The 22,965-nt window shown below is 42.2% G+C and overlaps 1 protein-coding gene across 2 annotated transcripts in view; it reads left to right on the plus strand.

The window, feature by feature from the left end:
• Positions 1 to 22,965, plus strand: part of dcc (DCC netrin 1 receptor) — a 277,918-nt gene that overhangs the window by 242,846 nt on the left and 12,107 nt on the right. For both annotated transcript variants that reach the window (XM_072372603.1, XM_072372604.1), the window contains exons 27-28: positions 1,412 to 1,714; positions 16,906 to 17,054. In XM_072372603.1, the coding sequence (XP_072228704.1) occupies positions 1,412 to 1,714; positions 16,906 to 17,054 (452 nt within the window). The remainder of the gene's footprint in view (positions 1 to 1,411; positions 1,715 to 16,905; positions 17,055 to 22,965) is intronic.

A 22,965-nucleotide genomic window follows, 5' to 3' on the forward strand; every position in this document is an offset into this window, starting at 1 on the left:
ATGACTCTTCTAAGTCATGATTTGTCTTTTCTGCCCAAACTGAATGAACATTAACATCATAAATGTTGTTTCAGTGGTTTGGAAAAGTTTTGACGACGTATAAACCTTTTTCCAACATGAAAAGCTTGACTGCATACATAAACTAAACTGAGGGTAACCCACCAAACACCATTAACATTTCATGATTGAAATACTTCATGTCTAATAAGTCACTGCAATAGAAGCTGATGCCTGAGCATTAGCCTCCCAGAAGTCAGTAATTCGGTGCGAGTAATTGCCTCTCTTTCAAATAGGAGGTCAAAAAGCTTCCAGAATCCAGTTGTCCTCAACATGACTTTGAGATTAAAAAGGAAACACACCAACAAGTTGTTCAGGAAGGCAGATATGAACACTTTCCTGTGGTTTGATTTGAAGTTTGTGGCAACAGTTTGTTTCACAATGTCATCTGAGGGCAAGAGTTTCTCATTTAGTTGTTGAACATCCTCAGACTTTGTTCTTCTTTCCAGCCTCTTTCTCACATGTTTCATTCCTCCTGTCACCCTCCCAGCCTTCATCTGTTTTCCTCCCCCGGCTCCTCAGTGATCAACTGGCTCTGATTTTCCTTCCTTCAGCTTCTCCCCATCTTCTTTGCCCTTTTCTTGAGGGGGTGTGGATTAATTTTTCATGTCAAATTACAGACACATTTCTGCACAAGGTCAGAAGATCATTCTTGCCCTGTTGCTTGATTTTTAACACACTGCACTGTGGTGTGGTGGTTCGTCGCCTCACAGCAGAGGGTTGCAGGTTCGATTCCCGGCTGGTTCTGTCTGTGTGAGGCTGCATGTTCTCCCCGTGTCTGCGTGGGTTCTCTCCGGGTTCTCCGGCTTCCTCCCACCGCCCAAAATCATGCATTTAAGGTTAACTGGTGACTCTAAATTGTCCTTAGGAGTGAGCGTTTATGGTCTTTTGTCTCTGTGTGGCCCTGTGATGGACTGGCGACCTGTCCAGGATGTAACCCGCCTCTCGGCCATTGACAGCTGGGATAGGCTCCAGCCCCCCCCCCATATATAGAAGATGGATGGATGAATAAATTGGACCAGCAGGGAAGAGAAAAAACAGCAAAACTTACAGAACTCAGTGTTTCTTGAAGAAAAAGCCAATGTTCTCCATCAAAGCAGAGGTTCTACGTGAACTTTATGGGAAAATATTCATACTATTTAAAATGTCTTGTTTGGTGTCCATGTTCACTGTTTTTCTGTCTTTTCTACAGATGACATCCAGACTAATTGGTTTTGTTGTGTCGTTCCCTCTCTGCATTCTGCATCTTTCTTCATCCCTGCTGAGCATTTCTCTTCTCCTTCTCCCAACACTTCTTCTTTTATCCCTTCTTTTGTCCCGGCTTCATCCCTTCATCTTCTTCCCTACACCTCAGCCATGCCCTCAGATGCCTCCACCAATCCTCTCCTCCAGCAGCAGCCTCCATCCCAGCAGCCCACTCCCCACCTTCCTGGTTCCTCTGCTCCGCCTGGGGAGCATGCCCCCCCTGTTGGTCCTGTCCCAGGGGCGGCTGCAGCTCCAGCCACTGCTGAGGAGGCCCAGGCAGGAACCAATCGAACCATCCCGACAGCCTGTGTCCGGCCAACACATCCACTAAGGAGCTTCATCAACCCCCTGCTGCCGCCGCCCATGGGCACCATCGACCCCAAAGTGTACACCTCCATGATGTCGCAGTCAGGTGAGTGCAGCCCGAAAGTTCACCATTTCCCAAATAAGACTTTATTTTCACCCCACATGAAACCCAACTCTGGGAGTCCAGGTGTTGATGATGTTATATTATATTATCCTTCATCAGGACGTTGTCATTAATTAAAGTTACACAAAGATTCTCTCAGCACTCAGTCAGTGGGTCCACATGATGTCTTTCTCCTAGTTTACTCTGCTCATTCCAGCTCTCTTAGTGTCTTAGTGCCCAACATGTTGCAGCCTTCAGGTGTTCTCTCTGCCTCAGATTTTTCATTTAAATTTTGAACATTTTCTTAAAACTTGTTTTTATATCTTTTAAAGCTTTATATCAAAGCTGATATTTCTCATATTTCTGAAAGCACCTGAAGGTTGCACGTGCTCTCTGAACGGCTGGAGCCACTGACGTCTTTTACATGTTCAAAAAATGAAGCAAACAGTGTGTCGGCTGACGTTATAACAAAATAAGATCAAAAATCTGTAAAATCACGTGTGATTTTCTCACATTTTTTGTGTTTTTTATATTTCAGTGTAAGTTTTTTTTCAGTTTTTATGAACATTTATTTATCACTCAGTGGGTCTATATGCTGAGATTAACTGGATTACAGCTACAGTTGGGTTCTGCTCCTTATCTGAGGGTAATTATCCTTGGATATATGGCGGTGAATGAATGGAATCACTGGCACAAAGCATGTCATACCCCGGTACCATAGGTGGCGCTGTCCCCATTTCAGCTATCGCTAATAGAGCCACTTCCTGTTGGCGTCTTCACCACCAACAACAACAAACTCAGGCATTCAGAAAGATGGCGAACGCAGAGCGAGATGAAGCTGCGTCCCTCTCCATCTGTGGTGAGCTGGTTATGGCACAGACGATGCCCAACGGCGCATTCTCCATCGCGTTGTTTCTTTCTTTCTGACGACAACAACAGGAATATCGTCTCCTTCCACTTCCGGGTGACGATCGCGGGAAAAAATCTGGAGCATGTGCAGAACGCTCGATCCGATCCTCTGTCGTCTACGTTTGGATCGAGTTATCTCAGGGTCTTAACCCGATCCGACTCGATTTCTTGTCAGATTAAGGTGTCTACATGAGCTGAATAACTCAGTTTTATTGTAATTTAGCCATTAATCCGATCCGATGGCGCTCATCTAACCGCACTGACTGAATGAATAAAGTGACCACCTGGATATGTTGAAGTTTCTTAGTTGACTTCAGTGCTCTTATAAGCAAAGAAAAGGGGATTTTGTACCCTTCGTGACATATTTGGGGTTTTTCTGAACCCTGGTTTGGTAACAGCCTTTTTTTTTGGGTTGTTTTTCAGGTTCATCGGTACAACGCAGCTCAAAAAAAGTCTTGAGCATGCGCAGAACGCTCGATCCGATCCACTGTCGTCTGGATCGAGTTATCTCGGGGTCTTAATTCTATCCGATCTGTTTCCTTGTCAGATTAAGCTAGTTAAATGAGCTGAATAACTCACTCTTATTGTAATTTAGCCATTAACCCGGTCCGATGGCGCTCATCTAACCGCACTGAGTAACCTTTTTGGGTACCATTAGCATTTAGCACGTACCTGTGAGCATGTAGAAGTCACTGAAGTAAAGAGGGCCGTCCTGGAGAGATAAGAGACAGATTTTCACAGATGTGAACCTCCAAGATTCTTTTCCAAACTTGTACTTATGTTAAAGTTGGACTCACCTCTTGGTTGATGATACACGCTCCTCCAAAAAGAAAGGCGACGGCTAACGCTAAGTCCAATTCACCGCGTGCTTCTGTCGTCTACCATCTTATCCCGGGGTCTTAATCCAACTGCGAGTAACTCGATCCGGTCCAATTTGTAGCCAGACTAAGGTGTCTACATGATCTTATTGTAATTTAGCCATTAATCCGATTCTTTGTGGCCTCTTTCTAAAATCATTGCATTCATTTTTCTTGGCCTAATGCTGCCATGCAGAAAGGAGAATTATATACGATGTATTTACATTTAAATTGTTCAGAACGAAGTTGAAAATACAACTAAAAGCAAAGTGAATTTAATTCAATTGCATTTCAATTTAAAATCTTGAGACTGAGACCTTTTTATGTAACTTGTTTGTTTTCTTACATACATGATCTGATGATGATGATGATGATGCCAGCTTTCTTAAGACATTTCAAATAACTTGAAACAAAAAAAACAGATTTTCCCAGAGAGGCTTGAGCTGGGGAAAGGTTTAGATCAGCAATTTCATTAATTTCATCATACATGAAACATGATTACATTAAAAATATTGAATGTCTACACCCAAGGAAAGAGGCTGAAAACCGCTCAGGAACACAGTTTTTTCACTGCATCTGCAAATGTTAAAGCTTTACTGTGCAAAACAAAAGTCGGATCAGAAGTGATGCCACCTCCTCTGGGCTCTGGCTTCCACTTGGTTGAACTTCAAAGCAGTTCTATGGTCTGCTGAATGAAATGTTTAATTTTCTTTGGAAATCGTGGCTCCTCGGCCTACTCTGGGTTCAACAGGAGCGGGATCATCAGTCTGTGGTCAGCGAACAGTTAAAAATGTCCGTGTTTAAGCGTTTTATCCAAAGTGACTCATATCCCAGGTAGGGTGAGGGGGATCTTCCCTTCTTTTCCTGAAAGGTGGAAGTTTTTCCACAAATTCTGACTCTTTAAAGCAGGGGGGTCAAACTCAAATACACAGCGGGCCAAGGTTGAACAAATGAACCTTTTTAATATGGAACCCAACAAGTTTTGATTTAACAATGAATACTGAACCAGCAAGGCTTATATAACCTTACAGTCCAGGCTGCAAAATTGAGTTGCTAATAATAATAATAATAATAATAAAAACATATCAATGGCATATTAAATTAAATTAAAACAAAAATTTAATGCCTCCTTTCTGTTTCCAGCCTTCTGATTTATGTCAAAATTAGCTTCTTACGCAGGCTAATAAATGTGAAAATAAAATAACATAAACCTCTTTTCATCTCCTTTACTTTCTGGCTCCTTTGAGCTGTGTCCAGGTCCTTATATTTGTCCAGGTGTTTCGTTTCATAGTGTCGTCTGATATTATATCCTTAGTTACTCCTTAGTTACTGACGCTTTGGCTCCACAAACAAGACAAACAGGTCTGTCTTTTACATAAACAGATATTCTGTCTCCCACCTGTCCAGAAAAGTTCTATTTTCTGCCTTTCTTTTGGCCATTTTTTGGTAGGTAACAGTGACAGCTGTGGTTAGAGGTCAAAGTGTGGTCTGGGGGAGAGGCGGGGGGGCACAAGAAGACCGCTAGCATAGATGCTACTGACACAGAGGAGGGGGCGTGTCTGCCTCTGTTCTAATTGACGCGCCAAAACAACAGCAAAGCATTATGGGATTTGTAGTATAAGCGGTGTTACAGCGCTGCCGCCGTATAATACTGGCGGGCCAGCTCTAATATTAATTTGAAATTGCCTCGCGGGCCAAATATAATTACACTGCGGGCCAGAGTTTGACACCTATGCTGTAGAGTATAACATAAGCATCTATAAGATAACAAGCAGGCATAGAAGGAAGTGCAGAAAGATAAAGTGCAGAGATAGAGGGGGTAGGGAAGTACAAGGTAAGTGCTGGGATAGGAGATGCTCTCTGAAGAGCTGGGTTTTCAGGAGCTTCTTGAAGATAGACAGGGACGCCCCTGTTCTGGTAGCGCTCGGTAGCTCATTCCACCATCGTGGGACGACACATGAACAGAGTTTGGATTGTCTTAGGCGTGGTGTAGGAGCTGCTAGACGACAATCCTGGGACCAACGGAGGGACCCAGTTGGGACAGAAGCCTTTGCAAGAGCATTCAAGTAGATGGGAGCCGTTCCATTAAGCTCTTTGTAGCTAACATCAGGGACTTGGATCTGATGCGGGCGGCTAAGGGCAGCCAGAGGAGCTCAATGAACAGAGGGGGGGCGTGTTCTTTTAGGCTGATCCAAGACCAGACGCACCGCCGCGTTCTGGACCATCTGCAGAGGTTTCACAGGCTGGAGACCAGTTAGGAGAGCAGTTAGGAGACCAGTTAGGAAACCAGTTAGGAGACCAGTTAGGAAACCAGTTAGGAGAGCAGTTAGGAGACCAGTTAGGAAACCAGTTAGGAGACCAGTTAGGAGACCAGTTAGGAAACCAGTTAGGAAACCAGTTAGGAGACCAGTTAGGAAACCAGTTAGGAGAGCTGTTAGGAGAGCAGTTAGGAAACCAGTTAGGAGAGCTGTTAGGAGACCAGTTAGGAGACCAGTTAGGAGAGCTGTTAGGAGACCAGTTAGGAGACCAGTTAGGAAACCAGTTAGGAAACCAGTTAGGAGACCAGTTAGGAAACCAGTTAGGAAACCTGTTAGGAGAGCAGTTAGGAAACCAGTTAGGAGAGCTGTTAGGAGACCAGTTAGGAGACCAGTTAGGAGAGCTGTTAGGAGACCAGTTAGGAGACCAGTTAGGAAACCAGTTAGGAGACCAGTTAGGAGACCAGTTAGGAGACCAGTTAGGAGAGCAGTTAGGAGACCAGTTAGGAAACCAGTTAGGAAACCAGTTAGGAGACCAGTTAGGAGAGCGTCTGCAGAGGTTTCAGAGGAACATAAACCACATAAAGCAGTTTAGGAACAACACAAGCGTGTTTTTTCATGGGAGGACTTTCTTATTTCAGCAACAACAGACCAGTTTCTGCTTAAAATGCAACAGCTTGGCTGCACAGTAACATTAAATCTTACAGTCTGAACTCTGAAAACTTCCCACAGTCATTTCATTATTGTCTTATTTTATTAAATGTCAGCAGCTTTCTGCACCTCCTCTGCAGAAGTGATATGATGGAATTATGTGGAATTCCCCTGATAATCTGCCCTCTGAAGCCGTGTCTGATTTTCTGTCATATTCCAGTTACTTTTTAAGCTGAATTCTCCACTGAGTGTCCGCTCTGTGTTTAATATTTTACTCGGGGAAGCTAAATGCATTTGCCTCGGGGTGTTGCACAGTGTGTGTGTGCCTGTTTTATTTGATATACTGTAAATGGCCTTGACATTAGCCGGAGGGTTGGATGGGATCTGACCTGGCCTCCCTCTGTTCTCTCTCTGGCTTAATGTTACCTGTCTGTCTCGCCACATGTCCAAGTCTCTCTCTTTCTCCCAAGGAACCAAAACCTTTCCTTCTCGGGGAAATAAGACATTCCTCGGGTCGCTGTTGTTTTTCAGCTCTGCTCTGAATCATCGACTTTCTCTTGACTGAAATATTTTGAGAATAATATGAAGGAAATTAAACCTGTTGGCTTTTTTTCCCAAATATCAAACTACTTTTTACTTGCACATGAGTTTAAAAGAACTCAAAACAGGTCTTCGGTTTATTAGCTCCGAACCATCCAGTGGAACCATTTCACTTCTTTTTTGTGGCTTTTTCACGATTGCTTCAGATTTGCTTTGCTGGTGAATAAAAACCCAGCTCTAGTCTCCCTGCACAGCCTTGGGAGTGGATCCCATGGTGTACTGGCATAAGAAAGCAGTGGAGAATGTTTCAGTGCAAGAGGGAAATATTTGCCAGTATTCTTCCTGACCTGAGACTGTATTTAAGCATCATGACTCATGGAGAGCTTGTTTGCTTCATGCTGAAAACCACTGATGGAAAAGCAAGAATCATGTATTAAACATTGATTTCACCACATCTCCACCACCTTTAACCCTGGAAAAGCTCCAAATCACAGGCTGAAGCTCGCAGGTTTGGAAAGAACAAAGATGAGGAAACTGATCTTTATTGTGAGAATGCTTTAAGGCGTTCTCACTATTGTTTTCCTGTTTCTCTTTATTATTATTATTCCATACGTTCTTTTACCCTTAACTTGTTCTACAATCTTTCACCAATTTCTACAAATTTGGTATCAAAACGTTCAGCTCCTTCGGGAGATTCCGGCTATGAATTTTGGTGTTTATAACTTTTTAAACTATTTCACTTTTATTCAAACTCTTCAAAAACTTCCTCTTCTTTCCAACCTAACTAGTTCAGCATACGTTCAGCTGGAGACACCATTCAAACTTTATAATGTTCACAAGACATTCAGCTATTACCAAATGACTCAGCTTTTTAAAATATTAAGCCAATTTTGAAATATGACAGTTTAAAAAACATGAACGTTTTTGCTCCTTCTTGATTTTTATGAATGAGAAGATTAGAGTGGCAGACTGATCATTTTAACTTTTTCTGATATTCAAACAAATTCCTCTAACTTTAATACTGTTTAACTCAGACAAACAAATTATACCTTAAAATGTAGGTACACTTGTCCTCTTTCAGCTGATGTAACTACTAAAGAGCTCACATTTACAGAATTCCAGCTATGAGCCTTGAAGCGAGAGAAACCTTTAAATTTCTCTCACTAACTCCAATGGAAACTTAGTCTGACGCCAGAGACAGGTTCAACTGTGTTCAACTCGCTGCCGTTTAAATTTCTTTCACTCCATTGAAATAAAAACTACATTGCCGCGTTCCTCCAAGCCTTCTGCTTCTTACGGTCTTCAAATTATTTTCCTCGCTCTTCCAGTTTTCTCACAGGAGGTCATAGTATCCAAAAAAGCCATTTCTGCAGGTTACACAGGGAGAGAGCTGTTAAGCAGCAGTTGATTACAAACATTCCTGTCACTGATGACATCACTGATGACATCACTCTTCCACTCCCTGCTGTATATTACACTGAAGCCATTTTAACTATTACTCACTTGATTTCTGCAAAATTTTCACTAGATTCAGATTTTTGAGCATGTTCAACTAATCCCATTCAACTTAAAAAGCATTCTCACTGCTGTTTCGCAGGAACAGCTTCTAGTTTAGCTTTTCTTTTTTATGTCCTGTGTGTGTGTCTTTGTGTGTGTGTGTGTGGTTCCATCATGGCTCTGTTTACATGCCCAGGTGGCCTCAGATTAACATTGATTTTTAGCTCCTGGAAACCTTTTGCTCAGAAATGTTGAGCCTGAGGCAACGACTGCCAGAGTCTCACCCCGTGACCCCCCCGAAGCTTCAGAGCCGAGCAGTTCCACCTCCATCAAGCCTTCTCTTTCCCCGACTCCCCTTCACCTCCTCCAGGGGAAAAACCAGACTTGTGAGCAACAGCGTCTGCTGCTCATTGTTGGTCTTGTTTTTGTGTGTTTTTCTGGGTTTGAATGAGTCCCTCTGAGGAAAATTGACACGTTTTCATGCTTTAATTACAAAGAGGGAAAAGGAGAGAGATTTACGGCGGGAGAACAGAGGAAAGATGTGGACAGACCAAAGGTTGTTGCTCAAGTTTGAAAAGTGGATGTGAAGCTGTTCAGGACAAAGGTTTAACGGAGCTGATTAGCATTTATTAACATAATAAAGAACCAAAGCAGATGAATGAAGTGAAAAGATAAAGTGTGTAGTGTTCTGACTCCATTTCCCATAGCAGCAGTTTGTAAAGTGGCACCAAAGTCGGAGGAAAATACGAGTTTCCACACCAGAGCAGATGGAACTTTCAAATCTTTCCTTTAACCCTCTAAAACGAGAATAAAACGGCCCATTATGGCAAAAATAACGTCATATTGTGTTCCTACTCTCCACTTCTGGTTGGCAGACATGTCAAACTTCACATTTGACACAAAAAACTTCATCCTTCAATGTAATTTTTTTGAGCTACAGCAAGTTGAATCAGTACAAGTTCTTCACCGAGCGAGTAGGTTATTGAGCTACAGCAGCAGAGCGATAAAGGCAGCATTAGGGAGTATTTTTTTTCCAATAATCGCACAATATCCACTAAAAAGTTTGCAACAAACACCAACTTCAGATCCTTTGCCCAGCAATGTTGGTGGTGAGGAAAATGTTTCACAGGGTCAAAGTTTGCATTGAGGAGTTAGCAGGGATGGTAGTACTGGAGGGAGCAAGCTTCTAGCGCATTGAATATAGAATATTGAATATAGAACAGACATTCATAGGGACATATTTGGGGAAAAAGGCTGCATTTCATCATTGAAACACGAAAATTTCATAAAAATTCTATAATCCAAGATGGCCGCCACCCCATGACGTCATAATATGCAAATTAGCTGTGTCAATTTGCTTCCTACATAAACTTTGGGTCATCCTTAACATTTCTCTAATTCACAGAAAGTCTCCATCTCCTATCAGTTTTAAGATATGGCCTTTTGAAATTTATTTGTCAAAATCAAGGATTTTAGAAGAAAAAAAACCTCTGGCGCCTAAAGGGTTAAGAAGCCACAAAGTCCTCTGAGGAAGGTTGAGGGGAGCACTGGAATAACAGGCTGATGTGCAGCCTTTTCAGCCAATCATGCGCCAGCTGACGGCCAACAGGGTTAGAGCTCAAACTTACCTGGTGAGAGATGCCAAGAGGAAAGTGGTCATTTATTGGCAATGATGAGAGCAAATAGCTGTATTCTGTGGTTGATATTGAGTCTGTTCCTTTCCATTGATGTAAACAGCTGTTATGACCTTTTGGTCTTCCTGCAGCGAGATCCTGGCACCTGATCCAGAGTAAAAACCTTTCCAGGTCGGGATAACATCCACTGAAGTGGAACAAATGCCACTACAGCCATTTTGCTCTTAAGAAACCCGATTGTTTCAATGAGAAAGTCACATTTCTGCTCTTCAGCTGAAGCAGATCGGCCCTTTCATAAGCTGAGACTTTCTTTACTCCTAAGATCAAATCTCCAAAGCCCATCTGCAGAGCAAAGCGTGGTGGTGGGTAGTTACTCACTTAAATTGGCCTGAAAGTGTGGTTTAATGCTGGAAGCTCTAATAGCATTGTCTGATACTGAGAAAAGACATTACAGCCCCAGCTGGAGGCAGACGGAGCCTGCTGTGATGGATGTTTTTAAGTGTATCTCTTGACCTGCAGGAAATGCATTCAAACCAGTGAAAAGCTTTAGAAATGGTTTGAATCTCTTATCTGTGGCATATGAAGGAGCACAAAAGGACACGCAGAGAGGAGTTTAAATTCATGATAATCTTTTAATATCTCTCGTAGCTTCTTGACTTTTTCAGTCACACTAAAAGCCTGCTGGGTGTCCAGAAGTTCAGTAGGTCCACAGAATCATTTGGACCCAAGGCAAATTGACCAGATAACTGGCTAAAAATTCCTCCTGAACATGGAAGTAAATATGATGAGTTAAAGATTTTAACCATGTTTATTGGACTGAAATGTTTCTGCATTTAGTTTTTATCCAAAGCGGCTTAAATATAAGGATGTAGCATCACAGCTAATGTCGAAGCTAGGAAACCAGCAGTCAGACTCTGTCAGAGGTAGAGTGCAGCCATAGAGGGAAGTACAGAGCAGGAGATGCTCTCTGAAGAGCTGGGTCTTCAAGAGTTTTTCTTGAAGATAGACAGAAGATAAACTGTTCTGGTAGCGCTCAGCAGCTCATTCCACCAATGTGGAGCGACACAAAGAGTTTGGATTGTCTTAGGCGTGGTGTAGGAGCTGCTAGACGACAATCCTGGGACCAACGGAGGGACCGAGTCGTGATGGGAGCCGTTCCATTAAGCTCTTTGTAGCTAACATCAGGGACTTGGATCTGATGCGGGCGGCTAAGGGCAGCCAGAGGAGCTCAATGAACAGAGGGGGGACGTGTTCTTTTAGGCTGATCCAAGACCAGACGCACCGCCGCGTTCTGGACCATCTGCAGAGGTTTCACAGGCTGGAGACCAGTTAGGAAACCAGTTAGGAAACCAGTTAGGAGACCAGTTAGGAGACCAGTTAGGAGAGCAGTTAGGAGACCAGTTAGGAAACCAGTTAGGAAACCAGTTAGGAGACCAGTTAGGAAACCAGTTAGGAAACCAGTTAGGAGACCAGTTAGGAAACCAGTTAGGAGACCAGTTAGGAGACCAGTTAGGAAACCAGTTAGGAAACCAGTTAGGAGACCAGTTAGGAAACCAGTTAGGAGACCAGTTAGGAGACCAGTTAGGAAACCAGTTAGGAGACCAGTTAGGAAACCAGTTAGGAGGCCAGTTAGGAGGCCAGTTAGGAGAGCGTTGCAGGAGTCCAGGTGGGAGATGACCATGGCCTGCAGCAGGAGCTGGGGGGCATGTTGGGTCAGGTATGGTCTGATCTTTCTTATGTTTAGTAATGCAAAGCGGCTGAACGAGCAACAGAGATAACGGGATCTTTGAAGGTTAGTTGGTCATCAATCATGACACCCAAGTTTCCAGCTGCCTCCAGGTAGGGATTCAGTTTGGATGCAGATGCTGTGGTGTTTGGTTGGTTTGGCTGGGAAGACGAGCAGCTCAGTTTTAGAGAGGTTTAGTTGGAGGTGATGGGCTTTCATCCATGTTGATATGTCAGAGAGACAGTCTGAGACTCGTGTGCCTGTGTAGAAATCCCTCCGTTAGCTCTCCTATAGCTGCAAGTAGCCACATAACAGAGCTATGAGCTAACAGAGCTACGAGCTAATAGAGCTATGAGCTAACAGAGCTATAGCACACGTTCATTCATTCATTCTTCTTAAAGTATTGGTGAAATAAAGACAGATAATGCCTTATTTAGAGGCTGCATCCTCTAAGCCCCGTTCACTCCGTTATATGGATCTCCAGTTATCTAAATATCTTCTGAAGGACGCCGACTTTCACCAAACTGAACGTATTTCATGCCAGAAATAAGGTTTAAAAACACCAGAGTTCCCCTTTAAATATTGCTTGAGGGTTTTTGTAAGGACAGAAACACCATTTGCTGTTTTTATAATTTAATAGTGAGTTAGTGAGAATTATGGGCTGAAAGCATCGGGTCAGAATAACATATTTCAATGATAAATTTCCATTCATCATTGAAATATACTTTTTCTCAACAGATACTTGCATTTATACATTAAAATAAATCAAAACTATTGCACGTTTTTTCACTTCCAAGCCGATTCTCTGCATCTCTTTGTCTTTGTCTGAAACCGGCCGTTTCTTTCACCTGGAGGGGCTCCATCTGATGTGTTGAACATCTCTTTTCCATCAATAATTAGTTAAAAATGAAGCTGCTGCGGATATTATTACGTCCCGACTGTAAGTCAAGCTTACAGAAAATGAAAAAGCAAACAAAGAAACACCAAACTCCTGTAAGAAGCGGATGAGAAGCCGTCTCACTCCCTCCAGAGACGTCACGTCTCCTCAGACACTTTTCATCTTTAACCGTATTTACTTCAAACTGTTCTCGGGATCAATAACTTCATCCCTTCTATCTTCACCTCCTATCGCAATAAATCTTTCCTCTTTGGCTTCAACCTAGAAACAGAGACGGACACCTCTGATGTGAGCCCTGGTGGGCATTTCACACCTCCTCTCCAGCTCGTCTGGTATATTAAGACACCTTTCTGAGCAGACGTCTTCCACCACATTCCTTTCTGACAAGCCCCCCCGAGGGTGGACCAGGCACCGTGAAACTCTCTTTTATGGCTCTTTCTACTGTGGATGTGTAACCTTTACTTCGGCTCTGTGCCGCCGCAGATAGCTGTGTTTTTATCTGGATAGCGGTGTTTTATCTGGGGCTCGGTTGGGTTTGCTTTCAGTGGGACGAGAGGTCACACAAATACCAAGCGGTCGCTTTTTGGTTGGAAATGAAGATGGCCGAAGCACAGAAGGTGTGCCAGACCTTAAGAATACATAAGTGAGGCTGAGGCGTACCGGCTGAAAAGCCACGAGTTTCCCTCCAGGTTCATGAGACTCCAGAGAGCTTCTCAATTGGCACTGATTACCATCATCAGGTTTAAGAGCCTAGTTAGCCAGGATAAGAAGCATTAGCATGAGGCTGCCTGCAGCCTCCTTCGGTGTCCTGCAGCCTCCTTCGGTGTCCTGCTCGTCTGTGACCTGAAAGCTGCAGAGCAGTAAGTTGCTCTGTCGGAAAAAGTGAAACGTTTCTACAAATCTCACATATTTTAATTTGATCTCATGCATGCCGCTGAGTGAGATGTAATTAGTGGCTCTTCCAAAGCGCTGCGTCCGCCTGCTTCAGCAGGCAGCAGTTTGCTGTGGTTACAGTGACTCTTTTCTCAGCTTTTCCCATCGTTGCTGATGCTTTTTTGCCAGACATTAAAGATGGCCGTTAGTGTGGCGATTATTGGGAGGGCGATAAAAGATATCCAGATGATTCTGAAAGGTTTTTTCATTTGAATCAATCCTGAAACCGTCCCCAGGATCAAATAAACTTTTTTTTTTTCAATAAAATGTATTTTTAAATGTTGGATAGAAACTAGAATAAAGAATAAATCAGATCTGCCCACTTCTCAGTGCCTTCCTGGGTTTCATATCAAACTAACACAGGCCAACGTACGGTTGTTTCTTGGTTTAATCTAAGAGGTTCATTGGTGTTAAAACAGGAAACTTGTTTTATTTTTTTCACATGAATGTTGCTCCAAGCCTCAAAATAAGTCTAAATATACGTTGCATCTAGTCTTCATTCTTTAAAGGAGTTCTTTCCTGTTTGGAACCACGGTTCTTTGTTTCTTCTGTTTTGGGTGTGTTTTTCAGCTCTTCTTCTTTGTTTCTCCTGTTTTGGGTGTGTTTTTCAGCTCTTCTTCTTCTTTGTTTCTTCTGTTTTAGGTGTGTTTTTCAGCTCTTCTTCTTCTTTGTTTCTCCTGTTTTGGGTGTGTTTTTCAGCTCTTCTTCTTTGTTTCTTCTGTTTTGGGTGTGTTTTTCAGCTCTTCTTCTTTGTTTCTTCTGTTTTGGGTGTGTTTTTCAGCTCTTCTTCTTTGTTTCTCCTGTTTTGGGTGTGTTTTTCAGCTCTTCTTCTTTGTTTCTTCTGTTTTGGGTGTGTTTTTCAGCTCTTCTTTGTTTCTTCTGTTTTAGGTGTGTTTTTCAGCTCTTCTTCTTCTTTGTTTCTTCTGTTTTGGGTGTGTTTTTCAGCTCTTCTTCTTCTTTGTTTCTTCTGTTTTGGGTGTGTTTTTCAGCTCTTCTTCTTTGTTTCTTCTGTTTTGGGTGTGTTTTTCAGCTCTTCTTCTTTGTTTCTTCTGTTTTGGGTGTGTTTTTCAGCTCTTCTTCTTTGTTTCTTCTGTTTTAGGTGTGTTTTTCAGCTCTTCTTCTTTGTTTCTTCTGTTTTGGGTGTGTTTTTCAGCTCTTCTTTGTTTCTTCTATTTTGGGTGTGTTTTTCAGCTCTTCTTCTTTGTTTCTTCTGTTTTGGGTGGGTTTTTCAGCTCTTCTTCTTTGTTTCTTCTGTTTTAGGTGTGTTTTTCAGCTCTTCTTCTTTGTTTCTTCTGTTTTGGGTGTGTTTTTCAGCTCTTCTTCTTTGTTTCTTCTGTTTTGGGTGTGTTTTTCAGCTCTTCTTCTTTGTTTCTTCTGTTTTGGGTGTGTTTTTCAGCTCTTCTTCTTTGTTTCTTCTATTTTGGGTGTGTTTTTCAGCTCTTCTTCTTTGTTTCTTCTGTTTTGGGTGTGTTTTTCAGCTCTTCTTCTTTGTTTCTTCTATTTTGGGTGTGTTTTTCAGCTCTTCTTCTTTGTTTCTTCTGTTTTGGGTGTGTTTTTCAGCTCTTCTTCTTTGTTTATTCTGTTTTGGGTGTGTTTTTCAGCTCTTCTTCTTTGTTTCTTCTGTTTTGGGTGTGTTTTTCAGCTCTTCTTCTTTGTTTCTTTAATTGTTGCCAGTTTGTAACGTTATAAAATCCTCTGGTGGAGCTTCGGCACCTGTTGGCTGCAGGAAAAGGAATCAGTCTTTACCTTCCTGCAAAGGCAGCTTAAACCTTCCTGCTTCACGCTCTCGGCTGTAATCGGCTCATACTGAGGCCTGTTCCAGGTGTTTTGTTTCTCGGGAGCAGAATAGATGTTTATTGATCAGGAAGTGAAGGAGTGGGGGATTGTTGGTAGTCGAAGCCTCAGGATGTGTTCAGACTGTTCAGGGACTCTGAGACGTGGAGGAAAAAATAGACCTAAATCTTTTGTCTCTGTTTTTCCGTCTTTATGTTGTTTATCTTTTGTTTTCGCTCCTCACTCTGAATCAGGAGGTGAATGGGTTTCTTTTTATTTTATTTATTTATTGCTCGTTTTGTTTCCTTCTTGGTTCACTTTTCTCTCAAACTCTCCGTCCTGCAGCCTCATTGCATTTAGCTCTTCTCTTTAATTCATTTTCTCACTTGTTTGCACCTTTCTTTGCACTTTAAGGAGCGGATGCCACAGCGTTCCCTGGAAAATGTCCAATGGATAGATGCTCACACCAGTGTTTAAATGGCACAGCCTTCTATGTTCCCGTTCATTTTATGTTCACTTAGTTGTCATTTAGAACGATCAATAGCAGCTGTGTTACCGGGTCAAATATTTCCTGTCAGCAGCTGTGTGGATGTCAATATTAAAGTTTTACTACGCTAAAAGTACTGACCCATATATCCATTTATATATTTTCCTCGTTTATGGGACAACTCGATATTTGGCCCGGGTCAGCACATCCGTGAGAATGCTTTTAAACAGTCAGACACTGACACATAAATGATGAAATGTGGACATATTAATGCCTCTCTGGTAGCTTCCTTTGAGAACCACATGAACTGGAGAATGTCCCAAGAGTTGGGAGGCAGTACCTGATCCATATGGACTGTAATACAGTTACAGCATCTGCATCAGAAGTGGAACTTGTTGTGATGAAAAAGAATCGATTCTCCTGTTTTTAACACGCCCCTTTCCCACAGCATCACATCCAGCCCACAAAATGATCAATAATACTCATCATTTAGCCACTGACATGAAAGATGACATTTATCATCCTCTCACTAAAGTCATTGATTCTCCCCACATGTTCCGTCTGTGAAATAACTGACCGAGGCAGCCATCCTGCCTCTGGGATCATGGATGTCCGTATTATTAATCCCATCTGCTCGGATTCTCTCTCTCTGAGCACCGATTACATTCTGACCTCTAAAATCCTGCATTGAACTCCCAGATCCGTCTGAAAAATCCCTGATTAGACTCATCAGCATGATTATACTTTAAATAATTGATTGTTCTACCCTACAGTTTAAAATAATAGAAGGAATTTGCTGTAATATTTGCTGCTCCAGCTCTGAGATTCTTGATTATGCTTTTCCCTCCGCCTTAAAAATCAGTGATTACACTTTGGCAGTTAGGACTAAAACCATCACCAACATCACCCAGTTCCCCTCACCTTTCTATCCCAGAGGAGTTATTTCAGGTATCAGATCAGCTTGCTGCATGATTACAGACCCGCTCCGGGAAGCATTTTGTCACAACGTCTGAAGCATCTTTTCTCTTGTCCAGGTGCGAGCCTCCCGAAGCCCCAGGTGAAGACGGCCTCTTTGGGTCAGGCTGGTAAAGCTCGCTCTCCACTGCTGCCCGTGTCGGTACCGACGGCACCGGACTTACAAGAAGAAGGAGGAGCAAAGCCTGCCGAGGATTCAGCCACCAACGTAAGTCTGCATGAAGCCGGTGCTGCAGGAGCTGATGCCATGTTAGCTTTACACCACAGACATGTTGATTTGGCCCTGTGTGAGCTCAAGGAAATATTCAGCCTCAAAAAACATAATTAAAAACATAAAGAATATCTGATGATAATGTTTAATCAGTTAAATCCACTTATTCATTCATATTTTGGTACATTTTAGATCAAAGTTTCAGATATGCGAGTTTGTTTATGAAATAAACAGACTTTTTTCAACATTTTTAACATGGATGGAGAAGGACTTTGATAAGAAATCAAATGTGGAGCTTTGCTGATTTAACCGACAGCTGTAATGCATGAGTGTCACCACAAGGGGGCAGTAATGCACAGAGCTGTTTGATAACTGGCATAAAAACGTGCTTCGGGCTACATTTTAGTTTAGATGCTAATGCTGCTCTAGCAAAATACGTTAGATACTTCTGAGTGGAATTCCTTTAAAAACACAGACAAGAACGACATTTAGAACAAAATAAAGAAAAAATATGAAGCCAGAATGCAGTTTTTCTTTTGTTGTAGCCACCGTTTGTCACTGTTGCAAAGAGAAAACTGTCTGTGAGCTCGTGTTTTATCGGTCGTTCGAGGTTATCAAATAAAACAGTGACCCACAGCAGACAAATCTGCATTTTTCTGGATGAATGTTGGCAGAAATGGTCACACAACTCCTCCAAGGGGCCTCAGAATGATTTAATGTTGCTGTACCTTCACCAAAGTTCATCATAGGCACAGTTTCTGTCTTCAGTAACATATTTGATCAGTTATTTGGTTCATAGAAAAGCCACAGAATGAACCTTTAAACCTTTAAAATGGAGCTGGAGATGGGAAGTGGCAGGAGAATGAAATAATCCATCTCTAAGGGGAATGTTTACTCAGGTTGATGCATGGCTGCCTTCTGAGTGAACTGCTCTAACGGGGAATGACAGCAAAGCCTTCAGGTGACACCTTTGGCTTCGGTCCAAATGAGACGTGAGATATGCTCAGAAAACTGTTTTTTTCTTTGGATTTTGTGTAATTTATTGTAACGTAGAGATGAGGCGTTAATCCTCATCAGTGAGACTGCTGCTAATGTTTTAAAAACAGTTAATTCTCTTAATTTTCCTGAGAAACAGACAGAGTTGTAATCTTTGAGGTCACTTTGTCTCCCGTTGGAAGTCCATCGATCAGCAACTGCATTAAATTCGCTCGCAGGTGAAGTGAATCACTTTGATTGTCTTGTTGCAATGACAGCTGCCAGCTGGTGAAATATCAGGTGAACAGTCGGTTCTGGGGGTTTAAGTGTTGGGAGCAGAAAGCAGGAGGATCTCAGTGACACCAGAGTCAATAACTGTGGGGCTGCTCCGGGTAAATTTGGGCCAAAGCCACAGAAAACCTTAAGATTCTTTATTTTTCAAACGATTCTCTGGGATCTACTTCATGGCCTTAACTTCCTGTTATCAGGTCATCTGATTTATTTATTTGCTAAATAGTGGCTAAAGATGTTCAACCATCAATCCAGTTCCTGTACCCATTTAATCCAGTTCCTGTACCCATTCAATCCAGCTCCTGTACCCACTTAATCCAGTTCCTGTACCCATTTAATCCAGTTCCTGTACCCACTTAATCCAGTTCCTGTACCCACTTAATCCAGTTCCTGTACCCACTTAATCCAGTTCCTGTACCCATTTAATCCAGTTCCTGTACCCATTTAATCCAGTTCCTGTACCCACTTAATCCAGTTCCTGTACCCACTTAATCCAGTTCCTGTACCCATTTAATCCAGTTCCTGTACCCATTCAATCCAGCTCCTGTACCCACTTAATCCAGCTCCTGTACCCACTTAATCCAGTTCCTGTACCCATTTAATCCAGTTCCTGTACCCACTTAATCCAGTTCCTGTACCCACTTAATCCAGTTCCTGTACCCACTTAATCCAGTTCCTGTACCCATTTAATCCAGTTCCTGTACCCATTTAATCCAGCTCCTGTACCCACTTAATCCAGTTCCTGTACCCATTTAATCCAGTTCCTGTACCCACTTAATCCACTTCCTGTTGTTGACGCTTTAAAATAAATCTTTTTTTTTTTTTAAAGCCATGTCACACTTAATTTATCTGGTGGCTCGTTACAGATGTTTCCTCGTGAGAGATTTACTCATCTCTTAGTCCCTATTCATATTTAATCAGATGTAATGGCGCTTTGTAATTTAATGAATAACTAAGTAGAAATGAGCAAGAAGTTACTTCAAACACGGTAAGAGTTTGGCCTCTTCACTTTATTCACATTATTACTAAAAAACGAACACATTGTGCATAAAAAGCATATAAATATCTCTTGTTTTGTATCAGAAGCATCATGTTCTCACTGAAAATAAACTACTTTTTAAAGTAAAGTAAGCAAACAGTTTCCCAGACGGTACCCGAGCTCTGCTGGAAAGACTGATATTTCTTCAGTTTTCCTCATAAAAGCTGCAGAAAGGTGAACTGTGTGATTTGCAGTTATTAGAGTGTAATTACCCACTTAGCAGATCTGTGGTAAAGTTAATTTAAACGGTGTTATTCTGCAGGTATCAGACGAAAAATACCCACAAACAAATCAAGAAAATCAGGTTGTTAACGTTTGAGCCACACAGTCCTACAATAAAGAGAGAAACAGGTGTGCAGCGTGCTCACAGACATGCTCACAGCGTTGTTACTACACCTGTTTCCTTCCCTCGAGTGCGTCGGTGGCCTTTCAGCTGTGGAATAAAACACAGTTCATTAGTGACTGAAACCGAAAAAAGAGGGAGAGAAAGGGCTGGAAGAAGGAACCGAGAGAGAAACGAGATGAGGGGGAAAGAGAGGAAGACACTGAACATTAAAAAGAGGCACAGGTGGAGTAAAGTTAAAAAAACGGTGGATAAAGAGGCGTCGAAGGACAAGAAGCAATGAAGGGGATGCACAGCTGTGTGTGTCGATGTTAAGGAGAGAGACCGGAGGGAGGATTCAGACGAGAAGAAAAAGAGGAGCCAGAAAAGTGTGAAGAGGGTTGAGAAAAGAAAAGGACACAGGCAGAGGAACAGAGAAGAAAAGGGAGCCATAAGAGGGCAAAAATAAGCCGAAAAGGCAGAAGAAGAAGCAGAGATGATGAAGTAAAAAATCTGAGACAAGACAGAAATAGTGGGGGGAGAGAACTGTTAGATGGGGGGGAGAGAGGGGGAGATTGGGGGGAGTCGGCGTAATGGATGGAGCAACTGTCTGATTGAGAGGAGATGAGGAAAAGAGAGAGGAGGACAAGATAAACGACAGAAGATGATGTGGAGCGATGTCGGACGTAGGGACTTGTTAAATATTCATGTGTGATTCAATGACAATAGGACAGAAGGAGGTGTCGCCACGGCAACTGGAGGAGAGAAGATGAGAAAAGGAAAATGGAACAGGGTAGAAAAGGGGTAATGAGGGGGAAGTAGAGAGCTGCGAGTTATCACTGTGGGAAGTTAAGGAGAAGGAGGGATGGAGGAGGAAAGAGAAGGAAAAATTCAACCAAAACAAGAGAAAAGGAGGAGGAAGACGGGAAAAGGCGGTTGCCACAACAACGGAAGAAAAGGGATGCTTTGGGGTGAGGCAGACGAGTAGGGGAGGAGAGAAAGATGAGAGGAATCAGCAGTGAAGCAGCATAACCGAGAAATGAGAGGAACGGGAGGAAGATGTTAAAGGTCAGCAGGTCTCTGTAATCGATCTGGTCTTTTCCCATCAGCCCCCTGGCCTGTCCATCAGACACATTCACACTATTGGACGGCTGCACGGGGTGAATAAATCAGGAAAGTGTAGCATAAATGTGCATTTATTTAATTTGCAGTGAAGTAGAATAAAAGGAGGAGGAGGAGTGAGACTCAGGTTGTTGTTGTGGTTCAACACATTAGTTTAAATCTAAAAAGAGTCTGACGTCGGCTTCAGTTTCCATCAGAAACTGTGAAAATAACCCTTTTTCAGAGCCTCTGTGTCTTTTAAGGAGTCTTCTTTTTAAAAAAACAACAACTTTTATCTGTTTCTGCTGGCAAGGCTTCATTTGAGTCACTTTTTTGTTGTTTTTCTCATGCTTTATTGTGAAGGAACATCCTGTTTGATTGTTTTTCTCATGCTTTATGTAAAGGAACATCCTGTTTGATTGTTTTTCTCATGCTTTATGTAAAGAAACATCCTATTTGATTGTTTATCTCATGCTTTATTGTGAAGGAACATCCTGTTTGATTGTTTTTCTCATGCTTTATTTAAAGAAACATCCTGTTTGATTGTTTTTCTCATGCTTTATTTAAAGAAACATCCTGTTTGATTGTTTTTCTCATGCTTTATTTAAAGGAACATCCTGTTTGATTATTGAAAGGAGGTTTCTGTCTCTGAAAGAGTTTATAGAAAACTTACACATGGAAACTTAGAGAAATTGTCCAAAAATATCAGAATTATTCTTCAACCACACAATGGGGGAACAACTCATCTTCTTTTGGTTGTTGTCTTTGGGATCAATGTGTGAGAAACTTTCCTTTGATTCATTTTTAACTCTTTCTGTCACATGTCTCGTCACTTCCTGTTTTATTTTGAAAAGCACCAATCTTCTCCTCTGGTTTCAGGTATCTTGCCCTTCCTCTCATGTCAGGCGTCTAATTGTCTTCCCTGATTCCCAAAGTGTTTCCACCTGTTCCCCTTTGGTCCCTCATGTGTTCAAATAGTCTGTTTCCCTTGTCTTGTGCCTGTTTGTCTCATTTTGAGCATCATTTCCAGCCCTTGTCTTGTTCCATAAAACCACGAGCCTGCAGCGAGCGTTTCTCCTGCTGTCTTGTTTGTAGTTTGTTCTTAGCCATAGTTTATTTATTGTCTAACGGTAAGTTTCATAGTCTTGTTTGTTCCTCCGTTGTGAAGGAGAGATTTTTGTTGTAGCATTGATAGCTACCTCCGATTAGCCACCGTTAAAGGAGAGTTTTTATCGTTAAAGTTCAGAGTCTTTTGTTTTATTCCGCCTCATTAGTGTCAGTTACCAGGAGATTCAGGACGCAGATGCAGGGTCGTATGTTTTCAAAGAGGGTTTTATTATAACAAAACAGAAGACAGATCACGGCACTGCAGGGCGATCTCCCGGTCTATAAAAATCCTTAGCGCTCTCCTCCATATCTAAGGTGGAACGCAGCTATGAAAGTTACAAAACATAAAATCTCCAAACTGGCAGGAAAACTTAACAAAGCAAAGACTCGCTCTGAAAATGAGGCGGAAGAAAACAAAGGTGCACTCTTAATAAAACAGAGGCTCTATGAAACTTTAACTAAAAGCTCTTCTTTAACGGAGGCGACTTTGAATGGTTACAACGAAAAATCACTCCTAGAAAATGGAGGAAAAACAAAGCTATGAAACTTACCGTTCAATAAATAAACTAAGGCTGGAACAAGAATAAATTACAAAACAAGATGCACTGCAGGAGAGTCGCTCACTGCAGGAATCTGTGGGTTCAAGAGGCAAGACAAGAGGCTGGTAATGAAGCTCAAAATGAGACAAAATACTGGCACAAGACAAGGGAAACAGACTATTTGAACACATGAGGGACCAAAGGGGAACAGGTGGAAACTCTTTGGGAATCAGGGAAGACAATCAGACGCTTGACAGGGAGGAAGGGCAAGATACCTGAAACCAGAGGAGAAGATTAGTGACTTTTCAAAATAAAACAGGAAGTGACGAGACATGGAACGGAAAATAAACCGTGACAATTAGGAGAGCGAGTCTTTGCTTTGTTAAGCGTTCATAGCTTTTCTGTTTTCCCAGTTTGGAGAGTTTTATGTTTTGTAACTTTCATAGCTGCCTTAGTTACGGAGGAGAGCGCTTAGGAGTTTTACAGCCTTATCTTTTGCGCTGCCGGGAGCTCACCCCGCAGTGCTCTGTGTGT

Source organism: Leuresthes tenuis, unplaced genomic scaffold (assembly GCF_036924035.1).
Source record: "Leuresthes tenuis unplaced genomic scaffold, fLeuTen1.0.hap1 SCAF_19, whole genome shotgun sequence".
Classification (NCBI taxonomy): domain Eukaryota; kingdom Metazoa; phylum Chordata; class Actinopteri; order Atheriniformes; family Atherinopsidae; genus Leuresthes; species Leuresthes tenuis.